The sequence below is a fragment of the Salvelinus sp. IW2-2015 genome, unplaced genomic scaffold (assembly GCF_002910315.2).
Source record: "Salvelinus sp. IW2-2015 unplaced genomic scaffold, ASM291031v2 Un_scaffold1251, whole genome shotgun sequence".
NCBI lineage: Eukaryota > Metazoa > Chordata > Actinopteri > Salmoniformes > Salmonidae > Salvelinus > Salvelinus sp. IW2-2015.
Genome location: NW_019942799.1, coordinates 227,368 through 246,636, shown reverse-complemented (window position 1 = coordinate 246,636; position 19,269 = coordinate 227,368). Strand labels below are relative to the sequence as shown.

General features: G+C 41.1%; 1 protein-coding gene across 1 annotated transcript; it reads left to right on the top strand.

Annotated features, from left to right (window-relative positions):
- The first annotated feature begins 1,136 nt into the window (after positions 1 to 1,136).
- On the top strand, positions 1,137 to 10,935 carry LOC112070179 (programmed cell death protein 10-B). Its single transcript, XM_024137593.2, has 9 exons — positions 1,137 to 1,237; positions 1,980 to 2,189; positions 5,269 to 5,322; positions 5,453 to 5,570; positions 5,744 to 5,870; positions 5,969 to 6,047; positions 6,685 to 6,767; positions 9,171 to 9,252; positions 10,482 to 10,935. Exons 2-8 carry the CDS (start codon positions 2,100 to 2,102, stop codon positions 9,250 to 9,252), a joined length of 633 nt encoding a protein of 210 aa, XP_023993361.1. The 5' UTR covers positions 1,137 to 1,237; positions 1,980 to 2,099; the 3' UTR covers positions 10,482 to 10,935.
- The last annotated feature ends 8,334 nt before the right edge of the window (positions 10,936 to 19,269 follow it).

The window sequence follows — 19,269 nt, the reverse complement described above, 5'->3', positions numbered from 1 at the left end:
GAGGCACTGAGTTTGAAGGTAGGCCTTGAAATACATCCACAGGTACACCTCCAATTGACTCAAATGAAGCTTCTAAAGCCATTACATCGTTTTCTGGAATTTTCCAAGCTGTTTATTAAAGGCACAGTCAATTTAGTGTATGTAAACTTCTGACCCACTGGAATTGTGATACAGTGAATTATAAGTGAAATAATCTGTCTGTAAACAATTGTTGGAAAAATGTCTTGTATCAATAACAAAGTAGATGTCCTAACCGACTTGCCAAAACTATAGTTTGTTAACAAGAAATTTGTGGAGTGGTTAAAAAACAAGTTTTAATGACTCCAACCTAAGTGTATGTAAACTTCCGACTTCAACTGTATTTGTACCAGGCACTCCATTTTAAGCTAATCGACCACAGTAAAAGGCCAGCAACACTCCGTATAATTCCATGGCCCATGAAATTACACCATATTTACATTCTACAGATCCTACTATGCATTCCTGTCGTTTACTTTTGCACCTAGAATAGTTTTTGCTCTGTAAACCAATATATAGTGATTTGCATTGTGGCCAGTGCAATGGGTGGAGTAAATGGGTGTGTGTAACCTTTATTTAACTAGGCAAGTCAGCTAAGAACAAATTATTATTTGACGGCCTACACCGGTCAAACCCAGACGATGCTGGGCCAATTGTGCGCCGCCCTATGGGACTCCCAATCACGGCCGGTTGTGATGCAGCCTGGATTATAACTAGGGTGTTGGTAGTGACTTCTCTACCACTGTGATGCAGTGCTTTAGACCGCTGCGCCACTCGGGAGCCCAAAACAAAAGTAAAAGGCCAGCAATACTGCGTATAATTCAGTGACCCATGAAATGACACCATTTATACATTCTACAGACCCTACTGAGTATTCCCTACAATACTTTTACTGCGGCACCTTGAATAGTTTTTGCTCCAGAGCTAATATTTATGTCATGTACAATGATTTCCATTGCGGGCATTTATTCGACCTTAGAACATTTAATGCAAATGTCACTTAAATATGAACAAATATGAATCATTGTTCATGTTTCGACAATTATTTTTAATGTATCATGAATATTTGAGGTTATTGACACTGTTCTACTATTATGTGGGGGACTTTTATTTAGAGCGTTTCCAAAATTCCGTGACCCGGAAGTGTCGCTGAAGGAGAGGCTGATGATAACAACACAGCTAACTAGACAGTTTGGCTATTAGAACGGTGACAAGAAAGGTAACTATCTGTGGTTACTTAAGATAACTACCATTGGACCGTTAGACGCATCTCTACTGAATGACAGTGCATTAGCCACAAATTTGTGAGTTGCTCAAGCGTCACTAACGTGTTAGCTACAGTAGCATGATACTGATAGGTAATGCAGTTACTTAATGTTAGCTATATGCCTTGGTGATTTTTCACAGTTAAAGGTCCGCCTAAATTGACATATAATCTGCAAACTAGCTAGGTAGTTAGTTACCAAACGTTGGTAACTAAAGTTAGCGAGCATGTGTGACAGCTAAGTTAGCTAGCTTCTTAGGAACCGAACATGTTTAACGTTAACTTGCATGGTAACGTTCTTGTGTACCGTAGCTAATCATGTTACAGTAGAAGAGGAAGTTAATAACGCCTTAGGCCTGTCTACATGACAACATAGACAAAGCTCTCTCTATTCAATTCAAATGGCTTTATTGGCATGGGAAACATATGTTTACATTGCCAAAGCAAGTGAAATAGATAATAAACAAACGTGAAATAAACAATCAAATGAACAGTAAACATTACTCACAAAAGTTTCAAAGGAATAGAGACATTTCAAATGTCATATTATAGCTATGTAAAGTGTTAAAATGATGTGCAAATAGTTAAAGTACAGAAGGGAAAATAAATACACTTAAATATGGGTTGTATTTACAATGGTGTTTGTTTTTCACTGGTTGCCCTTGTGGCAACAGGTAACAAATCTCTCTCTCTCTAGGCTCTTGTCACTCTGGGGACTCTTGGTGCTTCTCTCTCTCTCTCTCTCTCTCTGTGTGTGTGTGTGTGAAAGAGAAAGATAGGAAAAAGTGAGTGTGTGTTCTCTGCACCTCCTTGGAGGATGACCATGGAAGAGATGAGGATTGAAACCGAGACAAACTCCATGGTCTCCATGACGCTATACGCTGTCATGTACCCAGTTTTTAACGAGGTAATGTGTGTGAGTGTTTTGTCTAATATAGATTGAGGTAAATTTTCAAGTGACACACCGGACCAGTGCGACCTGAAGCTACTGGTCCAAATGAAAAACATACTGGCCAAGGCCAAGATCTCAAAGGATGGTTGATGATGCGTGCATCATTTAAATATCAGGTGGTTTTATCTTTAATTTGTGGGCTGAGCAAGCTAGCGTATAGCCTATAACCTACTCTCCATACACAAATAATAACATTTTAACTTGGCAATGTAATATTTTACATTGCTTACGTTTTATTTTTCCCCTCAAAACAATCAATCTCAAAAAGGGTATTCTTGTTAGTGATTTTGAACAGTCAGTTCTAGGGCCCTTTAAAATCTGTTTTATCTTACGCTGAATTCCGTTTTCAAGGTTTTGTTTGTCCGGGTTTCCGAGTTTTCCTATAGTGTTTTCTGGTTTCCACTCTCTAAATCACACTTTTTCTTACAGAAAAACCAAAGAATTGGGATGTTCTAAGTTCTAAGTCTAAGAAACCGTTTACTCCAAATGCTGTTGATTTCCATTTTATTCTTAAACGGAAGTTGTAGTTCAGTCGTGTCTCTCCTTAAAAAACAAAAATGAGTGGCTGGAAGAAGTTGAAATATGGAACCCTGTGGACTTCACTCCACTTTAGAGCATGGAAGAATTTATAGATGTGCAGCTTGTGCTTAACCTAACGTAGCAGGCTTGTGCCAAACATTCGCAAACTATTCAGATTGGAATGGCAATGTGTGGAAACCATACAAATCAAATTGTATTTGTCATATGATTGGTAAACAACAGGTGTAGACTAAAAGCAGTGGTGGGAAAAGTACTGAAAAGTCATACTTCAGTAAAAGTAAAGATACCTTAATAGAAAATAACTCAAGTGAAAGTCACCCATTAAAATACTAATTGAGTTAAAGTCTAAAACTATTTGATTTTAAATATACTTCAGTATTAAAAGTAAACGGAATTGCTAAAATATACTTATGTATCAAAAGTAAAAGTATTAATAATTTCAAAGTCCTTATATTATGCAAAACAGACAGCATAGTTTCTTTATTTTTTTTAAAACATTTTTACAGATAGCCAGGGGCACACTCCAAGACTTAGATATTAATTTACAAACAAAGAATTTGTGTTTAGTGAGTCCTCCAGATCAGAGGCACCAGGGATGTTTTCTTGATAAGTGGATGAATTGGACCATTTTCCTGTCAAAATGTAACGAGTACTTTTGGGTGTCAGGGAAAATGTATGGAGTAAAAAGTACATAATTTTCTTCAGGAATGTAGTGAATTAAAGTTGTCAAAAATAGTAAAGTACAGATACCCCAAAAAACAACTTAAGTAGTGCTTTAAAGTATTTTTACTTAAGTACTTTACACCACTGACTAAAAGTGAAATTCTTACTTACGGGTTCTTTCTTTTCCAACAATGCGGAGTTAAAGATGCACTATGCAGAAATCGCTCCGCCATTTCCTGGTTGCTAAAATTCAAATAGTTCGCCTAATTTCAGTTTGTGACAAAACAAGCAAGTATAGGGTAGAGAATCATTGTGTAGACCTTACATTGAAATGCTTACTTACAAGCCCCTACCCCAAAATGCTTTAAGAAGTTTAAAAAAATAATAAAAAATAAGTGTCAAGTAAAAAATTGAAAATAAAGTAACAAATAATTAAACAGCAGCAGTAAAATAACAAGAGAGGCTATATACAGGGGGTTACCGGTACAGAGTCAATGTGCATGGGCACCGGTTAGTCGAGGTAATATGTACATGTAGGTAGAGTTAAAGTGACTATGCATAGATAATAAACAGAAAGTAGCAGCAGCGTTAAAGAGGGGTCTGGGTAGCCCTTTGATTAGCTGTTCAGGAGTCTTATGGCTTGGGGGTAGAAGCTGTTAGGAAGCCTTTTGAACCTAGTCTTGGCACTCCGGTACCGCTTGCCATGTGGTAGCAGAGAGAACAGTCTATGACTAGGGTGGCTGGAGTCTTTGACAATTTTTAGGGCCTTCCTCTGACACCTCCTGGTATAGAGGTCCTGGATGGCAAGAAGCTTGGCCCCAGTGATGTACTGGGCCATACTTACCACCCTGTGTAGATCAGGTGCCTTACAGTTGCCGTACCAAGCGGTGTTGCAGCCTGTCAAGATGCTCTCAATGGTCCAGGCCACATTTTTTTGCCTGCCCCTGAGGGCAGGCGCTGTCATGCCCTTTTCACAACTGTGTGGGTGTGTGTGGACCATGATAATTCCTTAGTGATTTGGACACTGAGGAACTTGAAGCTCTCGACCTGCTCCACTACAGCCCCGTCTGTGGATGGGGGCGTACTTGCCCCTCCGGTTTCCTGTGGTCCACGGTCAGCTCCTTTGTCTTGCTGACATTGAGGGAGAGGTTGTTGTCCTGGCACCACGCTGTCAGGTTTCTTTGCCTCCTCCCTATAGGCTGCCTCATCGTCGTCGGTGATCAGTCGTACCACCGTTGTGTTGTCAGCAAACTTGATGATGGTGTTGGAGTCATGCACGGCCACGCAAGGAGTACAGGTGGGGACAAAGCACACACCTCTGAGGGGCCCCCGTGTTGATGATCAGCGTGCCGGATGTGTTGTTGCCTACACTCACCACTTGGGGGTGGCCCATCAGGAAGTCCAGGATCCAATTGCAGAGGCAGGTGTTTAGTACCAGGGTCCTGAGCTTGGTGATGAGTTTGGAGGTGACTGTGGTGTTGGTACATGGGACTATGGTACAACTTCCGTTTAAGAACCCAACAGCTTTTACGTTGAAGAGCATTTGGAATAAATGGTGTCTGTTGCAAAAGAATCAGGACAGTTGAGAGCTGCGCGCTCTTGCTGCCCGACAGATGATTCCGCTCAAATGAGGCTGTGTGTGCGGCCCGTGTGAGATAAATAATCTATATAACGAACTAGCAGCTTCAGGAATTCCTGTTTTTTCATCAATTATATAGCCTTGATTGAAAATAACTCCCCGGACCAGCAGGCAGCCCTGTATGTCGAACCCTGGATGAGTGTGTTTGTTCTTGTCAGCCCCTAACGATGTGTGTGTGTGTTGGTTTGGCAGCTGGAGAGGATCAACTTGTCAGCTGCCCAGACACTGAGGGCAGCCTTCATCAAGGTAAGACACACAAACACACGATCCCTGACATCTAACCCCTTACCTCATACACGTATGACCTTTGCCCTTACGTAACCGCTGGGCTCTGGTTGCAAGGATGGGCAGTGTAATTGTGTGTTGGTGTTGCTAGGCGGAGAGGGAGAACCCAGGCCTAACTCAGGACATCATAATGAAAATTCTGGAGAAGAAAAATGTTCAGATAAACTACACAGAGTCTCTGCTGCGCATGGCTGCAGATGACGTGGAAGGTGTGTGAGTGTAGAAAAGTGCCAGCACTAAGCATCTGCCTACAAGGGCTTCAGTGTGTTTGTAGTTGTTTATTAAAATATACTCCTATGTGTGTGTGTGTGTGTGTGTGTGTGTGTGTGTGTGTGTGTGTGTGTGTGTGTGTGTGTGTGTGTGTGTGTGTGTGTGTGTATAGAGTTCTTAGTGGACAGGCCAGAGCAGGAGTTCCAGGACCTAAATGAGAAATCCAGAGCTCTGAAACACATCCTCAGTAAGATACCTGACGAGATCAACGACAGGGTACGCTTCCTACAGACAATTAAGTGAGTACACGCACACTGTACACACTAACACACACACCTTCATGAGCATGTCCTTGACATCCTGCTTCTTGATTGGTGTTGGTTGTTGTTTTCCATAGAGACATCGCCAGTGCTATAAAGGAGCTTCTGGATACAGTCAATAACGTCTTTAAGAAATACCACTACCAGAACCGCAGGGTAAGACACAGAGATGTGGAATATACACTGAGTGGACAAAACAGCTCTTTCCATGGCATAGACTGAGCAGGTGAATCCAGGTGAAAAGCTATGAACCCTTATTGATGTCACTTGTTAAATGGACTTCAATCAGTGTAGATTAATGGGAGGAGACGGGTTAAAGAAGGACATGGATTGTGTGTGTGCGCCATTCAGAGGGTGAATGGGTAAGAAAAAATATTGAAGTGCTTTTAACCAGGGTATGGTAGTAGGTGCCAGGCGCACAGGTGTGAGTTTGTCAAGAACTGCAACGCTGCTGGGTTTTTCACGCTCAATAGTTTCCTGTGTGTATCAAGAATGGTCCACCACCCAAAGGACATCCAGTCAACTTGACACGACTGTGGGAAGCATTGGAGTCAACATGGGCCATCGTCCCTGTGGAACCCTTTCGACATCCTTGTAGAGACCATACCCTGACGAATTGAGGCTGTTCTGAGGGCAAAAGGGGTGGCAACTCAATATTAGGAAGGTGTTCCTAATGTTTTGTACACTCAGTGTGTTTCTTCCTTATCTTTAATGTGATCAATGGCTGCAAGGAGAGCTGATATCATTGTGAAGGCAATGTTCACATCTGTCTGTCTCTTTTCTGTGTGTCCAGGCTCTTGAGCACCAGAAGAAGGAGTTTGTCAAATACTCCAAAAGCTTCAGCGACACTCTCAAAACATACTTCAAAGATGGAAAGTGAGTCGTGTAGAGTAGATTCATAAGGAAGCTGAATAGATAGATATATGCTTATCGAAAGCAGTGAATTGTGATTGGGGGATTTGTTTTCTTCACAAAATAGCACTTACTAAACCCACAGCAAAAATACACTGAACAAAAATTTAAACGCAACATATAAGGTGTTGGTCCCATGTTACATAAGCTAAAATAGAAGATCCCAGAAATGTTCCATACGCACAAAAAGCATATTTCTCTCAAATGTTGTGCACAAATTTGTTTATATCCCTGTTAGTGAGCATTTCTCCTTTGCCAAGATAATCCATCCACCTGACAGGTGTGGCATATCAAGAAGCTGATTAAACAGCATGATCATTACACAGGTGCACCTTGTGCTGTTGACAATAAAAGGCTACTCTAAAATGTGCAGTTTTGTCACACAACACACTGCCACAGATGCCATGTTCTGGGGGAGCGTGCAATTGGCATGCTGACTGCAGGAATTTCCCCCAGAGCTCTTGCCAGAGAATTGGGAATTTGACAATACGTCCAACCGCAGACCACATGTAACCATGCCAGCCCAGGACCTCCACATCCAGCTTCTTCACCTGCGGGTACGTCTGAGACCAGCCACCTGGACAGCTGGTGAAACGGTGGGTTTGCACAACCCGAAGAATTTCTGCACAAACCAAACCGTCTCAGGGAAGCTCATCTGCATGCTCGTTGTCCTCCACCAAAGCTTTGATCTAACTGCAGTTTGGCGTTGTAACAGACTTCAGTGGGCAAATACTTACCCTCGATGGCCACTGGCACGCTGGAGAAGTGTGCTCTTCACGGATGAATCTCGGTTTCAACTATACCGGGCAGATGGCAGACGTGTATATTATCATGTGGGCAAGCGGTTTACTGATGTCAACGTTGTCAACAGAGTGCCCCATGGTGGCGGTGGGGTTATGGTATGGCAAGGCATAAGCTATGGACAATGAACACAATTGCATTTTATCGATGACAATTTGAATGCACAGAGATACCGTGGCGAGATCCTGGCCCATTGTCGTGCCATTCATCCGCCACCATCACCTCATGTTTCAGAATGATAATGCACGGCCCCATGTCGCAAGGATCTGTACACAATTCCTGGCAACTGAAAATGTCCCAGTTCTTCCATGGCCTGCACACTCACCAGACATGTCACCCATTGAGCCTGTTTGGGATGCTCAGGAACGACATCATGTTCCAGTTCTCTTCAATATCCAGCAACTTTCCACAGCCATTAAAGAAGAGTTGGACAACATTCCACAGGCCACAATCAATAGCCTGATCAACTCAATCCCCAGTTCAAAACTATTTTTCCCAGTCGCATCTAGTTTTTTCCCGAGTTCCCTGTTGTCTTGAACGCACTGAAGTCAGAAGTCTGAAATTTCCGTGTTCCTAGTTGTTTTGAACACTGCATTGGTCTCAGCGGAGGGAGGGAGAGAGCAGCAGAGGGTCTGCCTCTCACGGTCCCTGCTCTGTCCTTCCTTGCCTTGCCTCAGGTGAGACTGACCAGAGATGGGGGACACCGTCTTCCACCTGATGGCAAAATGAGTCGGAGCTCATCTACCTCATGCACAAATTCATGTTGTTCCTGACCAGAGAAAGTGAAATATTCCTCGATATATTAAAATAGACACGATGAGCTGCTAATAACAATAAAAACGCAGGGCTATCGATACACTTGGCTACCAATTAATCACAGCTGCAGCGCGAGTGGTGTTACAGAGTACGTTTTATGTTTTGTAATCATGTTGAATAAAAACAGTGTTGACAGTGCTGAATAAAAACAGTGTTGACAGTGCTGAATAAAAACAGTGTTGACAGTGCTGAATAAAAACAGTGTTGACAGTGCTGAATAAAAACAGTGTTGACAGTGCTGAATAAAAACAGTGTTGACAGTGTTGAATAAAAACTCAGTCATAAAAACAGCAGCTCTTTGCTGTATTCTTTGAGTCTCTCTGCTCATGGTTTTTAAAAGTTCTGAAATCTCATGTAGCTAGTATCAAACTTTTCTGGAAGCTGTAGGCACAGTAGGCCCACTCGATTTAGCCACAGATCTGCCGGTGCGCAGGGCTTCTGAATCAAGTGCACCGCCAATTGCGCCACCGACCGGTTGGTGACCACTGCATATGAACTGTAACTCAGTAAAATCTTTGAAATTGTTGCATGTTGCGTTTTATATTTTGTTCAGTGTACATTAATTCTAATAATATTAGTAGTGGGAATGTTCTTACTAACTGTTTATTTTACGATGACCATGAGAAACCAATTATTTAAGCATGTTTGAAATGTCAGGGCTATTTTGAAACAACTGTTTTGCTGACATTGTGTTTTAGTTTTATTTGCAGTCGTTGAATAACAATATAAATGAACCATCCTTGTTTCCAGGGCGATCAACGTGTTCATCAGTGCGAACAGACTGATCCACCAAACCAACCTCATTCTGCAGACCTTCAAGACCGTCTCATAGGTACAATAAGAGTGTGTGTGAGACATAGAGATAGTTAGAGTTCTAGTTGGATATAACCTGTTGTTGCATGAACATTGCCATTGAGGGCTTCCATAATTTTAAAGTAGACAAGTGAGTGGCGATTCCTATGGATTGGGAGGTATCAGCCAATGAAGGAATGAGCAGAACATTGGCTGCTTCTTCAAATTGGGTTACCCAGTTTGTAAATGGCTTTAAGCTGTATCACTGCTATCTAATGGCCACAATAAATGAATGACGCACAAGATTTGGTTCAGGATTCCAGCACTGCGGGTGGCGGTAATTCACCATTATAAAGTTCATGCTTTTTTTAAACACAACAAAGAAGAAAATGGACTACTTCAAAATGGAGATAGCACAGGCAGTGCCATTGAGGCTGTCACAGAAGCCATAATGGGACAGATACAAAGATGAGATCTCTAACTAACTCTATGGTGGGAGATTGTTTATTAGGCTGGTGCTACTGTCTATGTCCACTGACATCCTCCTCTCTCCTCAAATCAAATCAAGTTTTATTAGTCACATACACGTGTTTAGCAGATGTTATTGTGGGTGTTGCGAAATGCTTGTGCTTCTAGATCCAACAGTGCAGTAATATCTAACAAGTAACATCTAACAGTTTCACAAGATATACCCAAAATGCACTTAAATCTAATTAAGGAATGGATTAAGAACATATATACATGTCAGAGAAGCATTGGACTAAGATACAGTGGCATAGTATAGAGTACTGTATATACATATGAGATGAGTAATGCAATATTTACAAACAATTAAAGTGACTAAGATACCGCAGAATAGTACAGAGTACAGTTTACGCATATAAGATTAATAATGCAAGATACGGAGAGACATTACGTCCTTGATTAAAGTGGCTAGTGTTTCATTTCCTTAAAGTGGCCAGTGATTCCTAATCTATGTCTATAGGCAGCAGCCTCTGATGTGCTGAAGATGGCTGTTTGACAGTCAGTGGTGTAGTCTAGAATACAATACAGTATATACATATGAAATGGGTGATGCAATATGTAAACACAATTTAAAAGTGACTAAGATACCGTAGAATAGTGTGGAGTGCAGTTTATACATATGAGATGAGTAATGCTAGATACGGAACATTATTGAAGTGGCTAGTGATCCATTTCTAAAAGTGACCAGTGATTTCTAATCTATGTCTCCTGTGTTTGTGTGTCTTTGTCTGAACGTGTGTGTAGGCTTGCCTTGGAGAGGCCATCCAATCTTCCAACGTAGCAACATTAAAAATGGCATAAGATCGGAGAGCACCTTTTACCAGATTTAAATGTAAAATAGAGGCTTGATTTTACCGGACAGTTTTAATTTATACACTTGAGGTGCGTTCAACAAGGCTGATGTTAGCAGTGAAATACGTCAGCTTTTAAACTGTTAGCTAATGTTAGTGAATGTTTAATGGCCAAAAGATAGCTGAAGAACTTCAGCATATGTGATAGCTTTTTTACTTATCCCTAGCTACTGTTTAATTGTTTGAATCAGCATCTTAACGTTTAGGGACAGTCTTGTTGATCGGGCTGTGACGATAACAGTATGACAATATTTTTCAATTTTTCTTTGGTTCAATAAAAACCTGCTGTATGTAAAATATTTTGTGCTATATCTTAGAAAATAAATAAATGTGACAAGATAATGATATTTGTTTCTAACATCAGGGCTGTTTCCTAAAGATGTAAAATTCGCTTTGTGTTTTGTTTCTTGCCACGGTATTAATGATACTGGTATCTTCCTGGCCCTTCTTGTTGAACACACACCTGGTCTTGTTAGAAGTAGAGGAGACGAGGCGTTTGTCAGACTAATTGCCATTTTTGATAATATATATTCATGTGATTACTTTACATTAGGCTCAAGGTAGAAGTTGCCCCTAACCACATATCTAGGATCAGATTACCTTTCCCCAATCCTAACTTTACCTGTTACTGGGATGGAGAATACAGTTAGCTCCAAAAGTATTTCATTTTTTGTTGTTTTGGCTGCACTTTGGATTTGAAATGATATAATGACTGAGGTTAAAGTGCAGACTGTCGGCTTTAGTTTGAGGGTATTTTCATCCATATCGGGTGAATTGTTTAGAAATTACAGCACTTTTTGTACGTAGTCCCCCCATTTTAGGGGACCAAAGGTATTTCATATAAATTCACTTGTGTATTAAAGTAGTAAAAAGTATTTGGTCCCATATTCATAGCACACAATGACTACATCAAGGTTGTGACTCTACACATTTGTTGAATGCATTTGCTGTTTGTTTTGGTTGTGTTTTAGATTAGTTTGTGCCCAATAGAAATGAATGGTAAATATTGTATTGTCATTTTGTAGTGAGTTTTAGTGTAAATAAGAATATAATGTTTCTAAACTCTTCTACATTAATGTGGATGCTACCATGATTATGGATAATCCTGAATAAATTGTGAATAATGATATGAGAAAGTTAGACACAAACATGCTAACGTCCCCTGTTATTGTAATGGTGAGCGGTTAGCATGTTTTAGGGGGATGATATTTGTGCATCTGTAACTTTCGCACTCATCATTATTCACGATGCATTCAGAATTATCCATGATGGTAGCATCCACATCAATGTAGAAGTGTATTCTATGACAGTCTGCACTTTAACCTCATTGTCATTGTATAATTTCAAATCCAAAGTGCTGAAGTACAGAGCCAAAATAACAACAGCAAAAACTCACTGTTCCAATACTTTTGGAGCTCACTGTATCTGACCTTGTGTCAGTGTTTATGGGCAACTTCCTCCTGCATCTACTATAGCTTCTTAATCATGCTTTCAGAACGGAAACTGCTTTCACTACCTACTGTGCATCTCAAGTGTCTCCCTCTCTTAAGAGAAAGCAATATGATGTTCTAACCCTACTGGGTATCAGACTGTTTGTCTGGTGGCAAATGTTCAATAAATCATTTCCTAATGATGCAGTTTGTGTTTAGGGGGGAGACAAGAGATTTTTTTTAAGACTACTGGGATTTACCCCCATGGGATTTTCCATGAATGGAGTACTTTAGATAAGATAGTGTTTTATTGTCTGTTTACACAGACAGTTGCCTCATCATAAAAACTAAACTTGTTCTGTTTTCTGTTCCAGAGATCTAGTGCTTAGCCCCTAACCCCTCTCCTCTAATCACTTGTGTATATCTGAAAGGATTGTATAGGTGGAACCAGACCTGGGTTAAATGACTAATTAAAATATCTCAATTACTTTCACATACATTTCAAAGTAAGTATTCAGATATACTTTTATTTGAAAAGACAAGTAGCTGAATATTGGATAGTATTTCCTCATTGAAGAACTTTTTTGTTGGCAGGCAGGTAGAACTTACAGGAAATATAAGGTAACTACTTCCTCATTGAGAACAATAATAAGTATGTCAGATTTCTAGGGTGGTCTTGCTTTTTGCAAACACACTCATTACATGAAAATCTAGTACTTTGAAGTACATGATATTCTAGTTCATTTATTGTAAGTATACTAAAGACATTTTTTGAAGACATGAAAAGTATACTTTTTGTAAGTATACTGAAGTACACTTATTGAGATATGAAAAGCAAGTGTATGCTCATGAAGTATACTGCAGTACACTTTTCACCACATGAAAATAGAGTACACTTTGGATATACTGTAACTGAATGAAAATGAGGTTGAATATAAACTACATTCATCAATCTGACTTCATTATTATGCGAATAAATACATCAGGCCCTGTACTTTTCTGTAAGATCTTAGTCAAGGCAGCGACCATGGCATCACAACTCATTATCACTATAATGAACATGTGTCTATCTCGCACCTTTATGCAAGTATTAAGAGGCTAGTTACAAATAGCTAATCCTGGCGACCAATGTTCTAGCATTTAATTTATTGAGGCAAGTAGATCAGGGATGTCAAGGTGGAACCAAGCATAAGCTATATGTATAGTGTAAATGGGTCTTTCTATGTACTAGGGTACCAGGGAGGATTCCCTACACTGGACAACTTGTTACAGATGTTGATAAGTCATTGATCATTTTTTAAATGTCATTACATGAAGATAGAAGGAGGCATCATAGCTATATTCAATAAAATTCATGAGTTGATTTAATACCTGTTTAACATACTATCATGGTTGGTGTCTTGACGTATTTGTCCAAAATCATGTGACATAAAATATTACTTTCTGTCCTTGCATTTATGGTAGTGTAAGTTGTCATTATATAATATATTACACAATCAGTTAAATTATACATTGAACTTGAACCCTGTTAGAATCCTGGATCTAGCTGTTGGACAGTTTGTTGTATAGAGATATCAGAAATGCAGTGTAACTACATAACATTTTGTGTCTCCTTATCTTATGGCGTGAAAACAGTTTTCATGGGCACACAAATCCAAAATGATGTATTTGATTGCAAAATCGAATGCTTCTAACTCGAAAGAGTCACCTTACCTTGATACTTAAAACCTAAATCGATATTGTCATTAACGTGGTTCTTCAATGATTATGCATAATACTTGTTGGATGCACATTTGGTGTCCAGCTGATTAGTTACGCCATGATATTTTCACACATCATCATCTGATCCAGAAGGCAATTTTCTGAATGACAGTCAAGTGATGAACAGCTGTAGTGATAGCGCATGCAAAGGTGTTGGCGAGGAATGTCCAGAATATTTTGGTGTCTCATTCCTTAAACTGGTGAAGACAGTTGTGCCTGGATCCACATTGGATCTAATATCTACATAGCCATGGGAAGTAGGGGTGCTGAGGGTGCTGAATCCCAAATAGACTCTTGGATGAGGGGGTAGGGAGGGAATAGGGAAATATAAAAAAAAATATTCCCAAAGTAGTGCACTGTTACAAGTCCTGTATTAGCAGACCAAATAGCTGTCTGCAGCTCTGGCAATGTTATTTTTTCTCCAGAAAAGTAGTGCGTTGGGCCTTTTTTACTGCTGTATTAGCAGATCAATTATACAATTGTATAACATTGAGGTCCTCGAAAATTAAAATGAAGTGCTTGAAAACGTCCCTGAAACTCCTTGAATTAGACTTGCCAGTGTCTGTATGAACCCTACTTAAAGGATGTATAGTCCTAGTCCTGTGTTGTTGTATAGGTGGAGTAATGGGCTAATTTGCATGTATTCCCTTTTATTCCTCTAAGTACACATGTGGAACTGCATGAAAATCCTTTTGATCTTGTTTCAAACCATTTAGAAATGTTAATCCCAATGTCACACATTGGCCCTATTATTTATAGAAAGACCCTAATAACAACTACCGATAGACCTACAGTCGTAGCCAAAAGTTTGGAGAACGACACAAATACAAATTTTCACAAAGTCTCCTGCCTCAGTTTGTATGATAGCAATTTGCATATACTCCAGAATGTTATGAAGAGTGATCAAATGAATTGCAATTAATTGCAGAGTCCCTCTTTGCCATGCAAATTAACTGAATCCCCCAAAAACATTTCCACTGCATTTCAGCCCTGCCTCAAAAGGACCAGTCAGTGATTATCTCGTTAACACAGGTGTGAGTGTTGACGAGGACAAGGCTGGAGATCACTCTGTAATGCTGATTGAGTTTGAATAACAGACTGGAAGCTTCAAAAGGAGGGTGGTGCTTGGAATCATTGTTCTTCCTCTTCCTGTCAACCATGGTTACCTGCAAGGAAACACGTGCCATCATCATTGCTTTACACAAAAAGGTCTTCACAGGCAAGGATATTGCTGCCAGTAAGATTGCACCTAAATCAACCCTTTATCAGATCATCAAGAACTTCAAGGAGAGCGGTTCAATTGTTGTGAAGAAGGCTTCAGGGCACCCAAAAAAGTCCAGCAAGTGCCAGGACCGTCTCCTAAAGTTGATTCAGCTGCGGGATCGGGGCACCACCAGTACAGAGCTTGCTCAGAAATGGCAGCAGGCAGGTGGGAGTGCATCTGCACACACAGTGAGGCGAAGACTTTTGGAGGATTGCCTGGTGTCAAGAAGGGCAGCAAAGAAGCCACTTCTCTCCAGGAAAAACATCAGGGACAGACTGATATTCTGCAAAAGGTACAGGGATTGGACTGCTGAGGACTGGGGTAACGTCATTTTCTCTGATGAATCCGCTTTCCGATTGTTTGGGGCATCTGGAAAAAAGCTTGTCCGGAGAAGACAAGGTGAGCGCTACCATCAGTCCTGTGTCATGCCAACAGTAAAGCATCCTAAGATCATTCATGTGTGGGGTTGCTTCTCAGCCAAGGGAGTGGGCTCACTCACAATTTTGCCTAAGAACACAGCCATGAATAAAGAATGGTACCAACACATCCTCCGAGAGCAACTTCTCCCAACCATCCAGGGACAGTTTGGTGACGAACAATGCCTTTTCCAGCATGATGGAGCACCTTGTCATAAGGCAAAAGTGATAACTAAGTGGCTCGGGGAACAAAACATCGATATTTTGGGTCCATGGCCAGGAAACTCCCCAGACCTTAATCCTATTGAGAACTTGTGGTCAATCCTCAAGAGGCGGGTGGACAAACAAAAACCCATAAATTCTGACAAACTCCAAGCATTGATTATGCAAGAATGGGCTGCCATCAGTCAGGATGTGGCCCAGAAGTGAATTGACAGCGTGCCAGGGTGGATTGCAGAGGTCTTGAAAAAGAAGAACACCGCAAATATTGACTCTTTGCATCAACTTCATGTAATTGTCAATAAAAGCCTTTGACACTTATGAAATGCTTGTGATTATACTTCAGTATTCCATAGTAACATCTGACAAAAATATCTAAAGACACTGAAGCAGCAAACTTTGTGGAAATTAATATTTGTGTCATTCTCAAAACTTTTCGCCACGACTGTACTAAATAGTAAATAAAATAATTCCTCTGTAAAATGTGGAATGCATTTACTCAATTCAACTAATAGGATGTATTAATCACTAACGAATTAACACTCAACTACAGTGTACATGAAATACATGTGACATTACAGAATAACACACTAACACCCCTTCAAATGAGTGGATTCAGCTATTTCAGCCACACCTGTTGCTGGCAGGTGTATAAAATCAAGCACGCAGCCATGCAATCTCCATAGCCTATATTGGCAGTAGAATGACCTTACTGAAGAGCTCTGTGACTTTCAACATGGAACCGTCATAGGATGCCACCTTTCCAACAAGTCGGTTCGTCAAATTTCTGCCCTGCTAGAGCTGCGCCGGTCAATTGTAAATGCTGTTATTGTGAATTGTAAACGTCTAGGAGCAACAACGGCTCAGCCGAGAAATGGTAGGCCACACAAGCTCACAGAACAGGACCGCCAAGTGCTGAAGTGCGTGGTGTGTAAAAATTGTCTGTCCTTGGTTGCAGCACTCACTACCGAGTTCCAAACTGCCTCTGGAAGGAATGTCAGCACAAGAACTGTTAGTCGGGAGCTTCATGAAATGGGTTTCCATGGCCGAGCAGCCGCACACAAGCCTAAGATCACCATGCGTAATGCCAAGCGTTGGCTAGAGCGGTGTAAAGCTCACCGCCATTGGACTCTGGAACAGTGGAAACGCGTTCTCTGGAGTGATGAATCACGCTTCAATACACATGATTTTTGAATGAGATGTTTGAGGAGCAGGTGTCCACATACTTTTGTTCATGTAGTGTAAGACTCAACATGGTTACACGTGTCTTCTGATCAAAATTATCTAAGAGAAAAAACTGTGTGTGTGATTGTGGGGTTTTGCTAGGCTTAGCGTGCTAAAATAACTATAAACTACAAGGATTTTACATGAATTAAAGTTTAAGCTACTGAGTCATGTAGGCCTGACAATTTGTCTTTGTTCTCAGGAGTAACAGTTCTCATAGCCTAACCATGAGGCCACAGCCTGATATATGTGTGTGTATGCAACAATGTACAAGGGCATAAGATATGAACAGCAGTGTGAAATGTGTGTGTGTTAAGAAGGGCGCTGTACTGTGTGACCGAAACTGTGCTAAGCTTAGAGAGGCACAGGAGGGGTGTAGAGGGAGGGGGGTGAATCAGGAGACTGCTGACTATGGTGTACAATAGACAATAATAGATACAGTGATCCCTCGCCACTTCGTGGTTCACTTATCGCGGATTCGCTATTTCGCGGATTTTCATAATGCATTTTTTTTTTTTTTTTGGTGCATTGTGCTCTGCATTCTGATTCGCTAAAAACTCACTCCCGCTTCTTGTATCAAAACATGCTACGAATTGTGCTATCATTTTGTCGTCTCGTGCAGTTATGTGTACGTACATAAAACAGCTTGGCAAATTTACATTAAGTTGGCCAAATTATCTTGTAATTTCGAACATCTCCTAAACCCATAATGTCGACGAAACGGCCTGGACCGACAAAAGCACCTGCGGATGGGCCCAAACGGCGGAAGATGCTACCTATCTCATTATAAGTAAACTTCTTGGACATGCTAAGGGAAGGTAAAGCTATGCAGCCCGTTGTCGACATACGGAATAATGAATCTTCCGTTCGTTACATAAAGAAGGAGGAAAAACATAAGGAGACAGCAGGAGTCATTTTATACGAATGCAAAGGTTGTAATGTCGCAACAAACCACTGGCGGATGGTAGGACGCATTAGCTTGGGATTTAATGCTTGCAGGGAAAAAACTAACCTGGTAAAACGTTATCTGCACCAAAGCGAGAATGCTGGTATGAAAACTTTGCTTATGACGGGAAGAGGAGGAGGATTCGGCCTCAGCAAGTGCTTGACACGGGGAAGAGGATGCCAGCCCCACAGCAAGTGCTCTGGACAAGTGCAAGCGCATTTATTTGCACAGCATAGGGCTGGTTTGGAAAAGTTTAAGAACGCTTTGGACTTAATAAATGTTATGTGCAACGGTGAGATGGGACGTCTGCGGATACCGCTGAAGGGCAGAAGCCTTCTGACAATAAATTCAATGGCGATCATTGAGGAGGGGAATATAAGACCGAACAAGTTTTTTAACATGGATGAGACTCTTGTTTTTGGAAACGAATGCCCTCCGCACCTTCATCATGCAGGAAGAAGCCACAGCCCCAGTTTAAAGTTCACAAAGACCGTTCTGACCCTGTATGTGCGGAATATTGCCGCAGGTTTCATGAATTAAACCGGGGCTGATTTACAGGTCTAAAAATCCCAGGGCGCTGAAAAACAAAATAATAAGGATGATATGCCTGTTTACTGGATGTACAATGCAAAGGCTTGGATGAAAAAGTGCTCAATCTGGATTGGTTCAAAAAACTGTTTCATCCGGAGGTCAATGTTTAGTGGAGGAAAGGGACTGACTTTAAAATTGCTTCTGTCCTTGACGCCGTTGAGGTGCACGGTAGGATTTTGTGCAATGATGGTGTGCAAATCGATTTTTGCCGCAAACACATCTGATTCAGCCATGTGACCAGGATCATCCGGCTTCATAGGCTCTTATACGCGCAACATGCACATCTTGTTGAAGTATGGACTGCGGATCAAGATTTTCTCATGAAGATACTGGAGTGGATACACCATCGGAATCGTGGTCCCCTAAAACTCAGGGGCCATTCAGAAATGAAAATCGGAATCTGAGGCTGCGGAAAAACTATGGCATAGGCGTGCAAAAGCACTCAGGAGGCGCTTGACGAGGTCTACCACTCTGCTAGACACTGTGAATCTGGCTAGAACAGATTGGAAGGAGACGGCTTTAATGACATGATCTGGGATGACTAAACGCCTATTGATGGATGACGACAGCGCTGAGATGCAAGCTGCAAATGAAAAAGCCACAAAGCGACGATGAATAGCGAAGAGGGAGATAGAGTGAACGAGAGATAGGAAGAAGGATACGCTTGGTCGGTGAGCAACATGGTGCGTGGCCAGCTGAACTTTAAGCGATACTGATGGAATGGGAACCTTGAATGAGTCTCGTTATTACAGTCTTCAACGTACGATGGTGGATGTCGGTGTATCATGATGGATCTTTTTGCAAGAAGAAAAAGAGGACACAGCTGCCAT

Excerpts from the sequence above, each read along its gene's own strand:
- LOC112070179 (XM_024137593.2), top strand. The coding sequence starts at position 2,100 with ATGACCATGGAAGAGATGAGGATTGAAACCGAGACAAACTCCATGGTC. Across the intron at positions 2,190-5,268 it reads TGTACCCAGTTTTTAACGAG|CTGGAGAGGATCAACTTGTC; the intron begins GTAATGTGTGTG and ends TTGGTTTGGCAG. Across the intron at positions 5,571-5,743 it reads GGCTGCAGATGACGTGGAAG|AGTTCTTAGTGGACAGGCCA; the intron begins GTGTGTGAGTGT and ends GTGTGTGTATAG.